The sequence below is a fragment of the Mastomys coucha genome, unplaced genomic scaffold (assembly GCF_008632895.1).
Source record: "Mastomys coucha isolate ucsf_1 unplaced genomic scaffold, UCSF_Mcou_1 pScaffold20, whole genome shotgun sequence".
In the NCBI taxonomy this organism is placed as follows: domain Eukaryota; kingdom Metazoa; phylum Chordata; class Mammalia; order Rodentia; family Muridae; genus Mastomys; species Mastomys coucha.
Window position 1 is genome coordinate 80,800,858 of NW_022196903.1, and position 7,276 is coordinate 80,808,133.

General features: G+C 43.3%; 1 protein-coding gene across 1 annotated transcript in view; it reads right to left on the reverse strand.

The window, feature by feature from the left end:
* Positions 1-7,276, reverse strand: part of Antxr1 (ANTXR cell adhesion molecule 1) — a 197,672-nt gene that overhangs the window by 120,493 nt on the left and 69,903 nt on the right. The window contains exon 9 of the mRNA XM_031382461.1: positions 6,356-6,416. Coding sequence (XP_031238321.1) covers positions 6,356-6,416 — 61 coding nt within the window. The remainder of the gene's footprint in view (positions 1-6,355; positions 6,417-7,276) is intronic.

Here is a 7,276-nt window from a genome sequence, read left to right on the forward strand (position 1 = left end):
GACACATAAGTTCATAAGGATCCTTTGTAATTTTTATACACACACACACACACACACACACACACACACACAGAGTGTATCCCTACTTCACATAAGTTCATAAGGATCCTTTGTAATTTTTGTCCCTTATGGTAATGGAGGTTCGTAACAGCAGAAGCCAGCTAGCATTTCTGATTCTTCTGGATGCCTGTCTGAGTCTGACCTGGGGTGGGTTTGTCTCCATGGAAGCTCATTGGATGAAAGAAAGAGCAAGAAAGGAAAAAGCAAGGTGCTCATGTGTTTAGGTCCCAGACTGGTCTAATCTGTATTTCTGAGATTAACAAATGAAAATATGTTCACCATCATTAGTCATTACAGATATGCAAATAAAAACATATACAAGAATGCACAATAGCACAGTGGTGGTGCACTCCTTTAATCCCAGCACTTGGGAGGAAGAGGCAGGAGGATTTCTGAGTTTGAGGCCAGCCTGGTCTACAGAATGAGTTCCAGGACAGCTGTCTCAGAAAAACAAAAACAAAAACAAAACAAAACAAAGCAAAACCACACACAATAGCATTTTCATAAGAGTCTACAGCAGGAACAACGGATGCCCATTAACTGATGAATAGGTTCCTCTACATAATAGAATATTACCTAACCACAAAAAGAGACCAGGTTCTAATGCATGCTGTGACCCGAGAGCCCTAGGAGCACTATGCTAAATGAGAGAAATTGGATGCAAAAGGCAGTGCATGGCCCAATTCCATTCTTGTGATTAGTGGCTGCAATGGTGGCTGTGAGCGTGGGGAGGGTAGTAACTGCTCACTAGGTGCAGTTTCTGTCTGGATGATGACAGCATTATGGAATTAGAATGACTTTTGGGGCCATACAAGACTGATATGTTAAATAAGTTGTATGTTTTAAAAGGGAAAACTTCATAGTCTGTGAATTAAAAAGAGCAAAAAAACAAGGGGTCCGGCAACCTTACTCTGCATTCTTTGCTTTCTTTTCTTCAATTTTCTTTCTTTCTTTCTTTCTTTCTTTCTTTCTTTCTTTCTTTCTTTCTTTCTTTCTTTTTAAATTACAATGCATTGTTTTGGGATGACTTCCTCTCACTCTCTGGACATTTGCATATCTTCTTGCTCTGTTCACTCAATACTGCTGTATCTGACAATGTCATCCTGTAGGTCCATTTGGGTTTTCTTTCCTAATGAATGCTTATTGCACCTTGCAACATATACTAGAACACTTTGATTTCATAACAACTTCTGTGAGACACAATTGGCATGTGCTAGCATGCCCGGGACGGGTAGGATTTGATATGAGACACATACTTGACAGCAGACAGGATGGTGACCTCTTTCTGACCATCAATGTTTCTCTCTGTTGCCTTTAACAGCTGTTCCTGTTCCCCCTTCTCTCGCAGGAACCACTGGTCTGCTTTCTAAGGAAGCATCCTTTTGTTGGGGTTGCTCTTATGCTCCGTATACTCAGAGTTCTGCATTGTATTCAGAAGCCGAATTCTGTGCCCCAAGATTGGGTTGCAGTGTGACTATGGGCACTGTGACACTGACCAATGAATGTGCCACAATAATCTCTGATTGGGTAATAAAAGGCTAGAGCCTGTGTAGCAGACTGGGCAGGAGAGAGAGAAAGGTGAGACTTGAGATGGAGTAGGGGAGTCTCAGGTAGGGACCACTAAGGGAAGGAAAAAGATAGGGGAAGAGGAAGGTGGCCATGAGACAAGATGGACCATGAGAACGGACCATGAGCATGTGGCCAAGAGAAAATTGCCCTGAGGACACACATGGAGCAGAGCAAACAGAGCAAGATTCAGTTGGCAAATAACACTGCTGGGGTGTAGGCTAGGATAGCTCAGAACCTGGCAAGCATAGTGCCACAGCTAGTTAATAAAATTCAGTGTCTGTGTAGCAGGGCACTACACAGGACAGAGTGGGGCTGAAACTCCAATAAAATGACTTCTTGCATTTTCTAGAATTTCATGAGGATGGACTCACACATCAAGCTGCTTTGCTCGGCTTCTTTGGTAGTGTGATTAAGACTAGGCCGTGATAACTTTGAGGTTTACACAGGGTTTGTTTCAGGCCTCAGTATTATTCCAACATACAGAAAAGTTAAATTGTTTCTGTCTATTCACTTGCTTATGAATATATGAGGGGCTTACAGCTTTGAATCTATTAAAAACAGCTAGTATGAACAAAGGTCTGTTCATTTTGTCTGGTCACAGATTTCATTTTTCTTTTTAGCTTGGGCAAATGTCTAGCAAGGCTGGCCCATTCAGTCAGCATATGTTTAATTATTTTAAGAAATTATTTTCAGGGCTGGAGAGATGGCTCAGCAGTTAAGAGCACTGGCTGTTCTTCCAGAGGTCCTGAGTTCAATTCCTAGCCATCACATGATGGCCTGCAACCATCCATAATGGGATCTGATGCCCTTTTCTGGCATGCAATATTCATATACATTAAATAAATAAATAAATCTTTTAAAAAATGGTTTTCCACGGTGACTTCCCACTTTGCATTCTCATTGACAGTGTATGGGAGTTCTTCTTCCAATTAAAAATATTGATTGGAAGGGGGGCTGTGTGTGTGACTGTCCAGAAGATCATGAAACATTCATTCAGAAGAGAGTCTAGTGTCAGGCAGGAATGCTTTGCAAAACACTGAGACGGTCAAGAAATGAAACCTTCATCTGACTTTGCCCAAATGAGTCTACTTCATGCATCTAAATTCCATCAGCAAATGTGAAGGTGAAAATGTTTTGCTTTAGGGTAACCTTCCCTGCCTCCTGAGAAGCTGTGGGGAACAGTGGATGCTACAACTGCCTCTGAAGTGACCCTGTGAGAGGTTGCGTGAGATGTCCTTTCTGGAAGTGCTGGTAAGGATCCCAAGTGCAGACCAGCCTCAATTCCAATCAGTTTCTTCCTGCAGACCTTGCTTATGGGACTGAGTGGTGAATGAATTCTGAGCCCAAGGCCCACTGAGCTCAGCCCAGGGTGTGTTGCTAGGCTGTGAGCTCAGTTAAGAGGAGCCAGCCTTTTGGTGGACAGCCTTTTCCTAACTACACAGAGCCTGGCATGCAAGAATGTTTAATAAGAACTTTTAAGGGCATCCATGTTGGGAGGGAGCAGAGTTACTTAAATGAAGGTGTCAAAGCTACCACACAGTAGGTGGCCGCTGTGTGCTTTGTCACAGGGACTGAATTAAGACAAAGCTGTGTGGTGAATGCCCACCCATATATTGGTCTGAATCAGGGCTGACAGCATGGAATGGAAAGGAACTGTTGAATGGAAAGAATATGTACATCTCTTAAGGAAGTTGCTCAATTCCAACAATGATTATCCACGGAGCAGACAGAGCTCCATTGTCACTAGACCTGACTTTCTTAGACAGTATGAAAAATCGAATCTTTAAATGTATTGCTGTCTTTGTATGTCAACAACAACTGTTTTTAAAAACTGCAGTGAACACATGTGTGAGTCATTCAATGCTTGCAGGCTGCCAGCTTGCAGCTCTAAGCCTGGAGGCATTCTGCAAAGACTCTCCTACATAGGTACTGTGTCTAGTGGTTTCTCCTAACCCTGCTCGTATGTGACTCTGGCTATTTGAGGCAAAGTTCTACCCTTTATAGTAATCCTGGAAGAGCATTATCCCCCCCCCCTCCATATCCACTGCCTAGCACCCGACACTGAACAACCTACACACAGGATCTGGCAGACCTTGTGGGCCCAGCACTTCTGTGCCCTATGCATTAAGTTCATATACACAATATTTAAAATCATCTTGACCACCTTAATGGCATGTAAGGGAGACCTTGAGTCATTTGTTGAATCTAGAATTATCAAGGAGGGCTTTTTTTCTGTTGTCTAACATGGCTATTGCTTTTTAACTGTGTTTCATTCTAAACAGTTGAAAAGTATAATAACCGTGTAAGTTATACAGAAGGAGCTAAAAGGGATCCAACAGAGACGAGTCTATGGCATTGTGCTATGAAGGAACGCATAAATGAAGACACGCATGGACTTGTATTGACAGCCTATTCAGTGGCGGGTACTCTATTAGGCAGTGGACCCGCAGAGAAATAAGCTGCTTATGGGAGAGAGCTAATGATTCTTGAGAATTAGAAACTGTCCATCCCCTGCAGGCTTCCTGATGTCTCACAAGGTTGCTACACATCCAAGGTTGCAAAGCCAAAGCCTGGGGCTTCTTCGTGCGTGAAATAATTGTACAATCAAGGGACTCCCTTGTCTTCTAATTACTTTGAAGTTCAGAACCATTAAAAAAAAGTATTGTATTCACACAATACATGAAGTTCAAGAACTCTGAATAAGCTTCTCCCTGCCGAGGAGCTCAGGCTCCTTTATTGACTGTGAGGTCAATAAAATCTAATCCAGTTCAGGCTCCACCCTGGCAGGACTTTATGTGATCATATCTTTGGTCAAATTTCCCTCCCCTGTGTTCTTTGATTTATTCATTTTATGTGCATGTGTTTTGCCTGCATGTATATGTGTGTACCACATGTATGCTTGATATCTTTGGAGTTTCATCAGAAGGGGCACCAGAAGAGTGTCTCAGACCTCCCGGAATTGGAGTTACAGATGATTATGAACCACCATGTAAGTGCTGGGAACCTGGGTCCTTTGCAAGAGTAGTGAGTGCTCTTAATGCCTGAGCTGTCTTTCCTGCCCACCCACTTCATTCTTACAAGGTACACTATGTAGCTTGGGCTGGCTTTGAACTGTCCATCCTCCTGCCTCAGCCTCAAGTGATGGGACTGTACATACACATCACCACACCAGGCTTTCCTTGAAGGCATTCTCCTGGAGTGACCCCCCCACCCCGGGGTGAATCCATTTCCCTGACATCTGTGTTTCCAAACAATTTATTTGAACATATGAAAGGGATTTTTTAAATTTGCTTTTCTTCAGGAAATTAACACATATTTCTGAATAGTCACCATGTATTTTGCTAACAACTTTACACATGTATATGTATACTTGTGAGTGTATGTGTATTCATGTGTGCACATATGTATTCATGTAAGTATGGAGTTAGGCATTGAGTCTTGCTAACATGTATGTATGTATGTATGTATGTATGCATGCATGCTGCATTTAATGCAATGTTCTCATAGACTTAGTGTCTACTTCCTTGACTATTTTCAATTGCTCTAAAATGCAATCAATAATTGCAAAGGAAACCCACAGCAAAGGCAACTCCTCAGTTATAGCAGTAAAATGCAAACTCTTCTGCAGGGTCTACTGTCTCATCAGGGTGGGGTGACAAATTTTCTGTTGATAACTAATGAGCAGCATTTGGTGTTCAGAGACTAGAAATAAAGTATGAACAGGACTCACAAGAGTGAGTGGCAAAAGGTCCAGGGGGACAGAGACCACCGAGTCCATCCTTGTGTCTCCATCACCCAGCAATATGCCTGGCCTGCCGCAGGTTAAAAAGATCATTCATGAATGAAACAAGACCGGGGAAGAAGCCTATTTATGAGAGGAGCTCATGCTCGAGGCCTTAGCGTTCAAAGCAGGGCGAAGCCTTAGTTTCCATCACTTGGAGATGATATTGTGACTCAAAGAAAAGGCTGCTCTTGGGCCTGCACAGATGGCTCAGGGGTTAAGAGCACTGGCTGCTTCTCTAGAGGTCCTGAGTTCAATTCCAAGCAACCACTTGGTGGCCCACACTATCTATAATGGGATCTGATGCCCTCTTCTGGCATGCCAGCTTATAGAGCTGATTATGAACAGACAGAGCATATGCAGACAGAGCATTCACATGTGTAAAAATAAATAAATCTTTTTTTTTTTTAAGAACATTAAAAGACTGCTCTCTAGAGACTTTCTCCACTGATGATAAATTGTAATGGGCCTTATGGTGATGCCTGAAATTCTGTATCATTCTTATGTAAGACCAGGTAGATTGAACAATAAAGACACATGTATCAAATACACAGAATACTAAAGAAGAGCATTTCAGGGGAGGCCAAGGGCTCACTGTGACCCTCCGTGTAATTTGTAGGGCTGTCATGACGAACACCTCCCTCACAGGTAGGGTGGTGTGGTGGTCAGCCTTGCACTGAATGGGAATCCAGCATTTCTATGCTGGCCTTGCACTCATGTCCGTGAGAGAAGGGGATTTGATAACGAAGTTCAGGCTTTTCCGCAACTGACATTTTCTCCTTTCTCTTCCTTTCCCCACAGCAGATTTAATAAACAGTGTCTGATTTTTTTTCAACACACCTGCCTCTTGTCCCACTTTTACTCTCTTCCCCATGAAGCACAAGTAGATTTGAACTCAAAATACCATCAACTGAATGGAAGAGATTAGCACTTCATTCAACATACCTCCTGCGCAGATGGTGGATGGCTCAGCCGCTAGAATTTCGATGCAAGATTTCTTTAAAATCTGGGTGGAGAGGAAATAAAACAGTCAATGACCAGTTTGCTTTACTGAAAGAGAGAATTAAGACAGTGCTTTCAGGTTTGAGAAAGAGGAGCTGAAGGACATCAGAGTGCAGGGGAAACAGCGGCTAACATATCATTGTCAATGCCACAAATTAGTGAGCCAGGCTGTGCCAGATGTAAGACACATTCACCGGATCCTTCAGTATTTATTAGAGGTTTTTATTGAACTTATAAGACAGGAGTCCTGTTTTGAACCAAGAGATTTAATATGGCATTACAAATGTTATCACTAAAGTTTCTCCCCTAGGGGAGATGGGAACTTGTCAACAATCCACAGGTTCCACCATGATGAATTCTTAAAGAAGGCAGAGCTGATCTTGTGACAATGGCAGCAGTTTGGCCTGGATGATAGTCCTTTACAACAAACTGTGACTTTCACATGACAGGATAAACAAGGGCCTATGACAGGTGGGAGCAAAGCTAAGGGGGCAGCTGGCAGTGGACAAACCAGAGGGCTTATGGGAAGACAACGTGGGGGCACTATGCTAAGGGTTCCTTAGGCCAGCTGCAAATGGGACTTTAATGGAGAGCAGTGGGGGCAGCTGGGGTACAGCTGGGGAAAGTAGGGAGCACAGTGGACATGGGGGAGCACAAAAAGAGTGAGCAACCGAGAGGAGGAACGAGCACAGGTATGGCCGGAGACAGTGGAAATGCCCCTCTAACAGGCATGGCAGTCATACTGCTCAGAGTTCCTTTCATAAAAATGTCTAGGAAGGACTTGGTGATCTTGGCAGGTTTTATGCTTGTCAGGAGGATCCTGCCCTCGGTCAGATGGGAGTGCATCCTCCCACTGAGTCATGC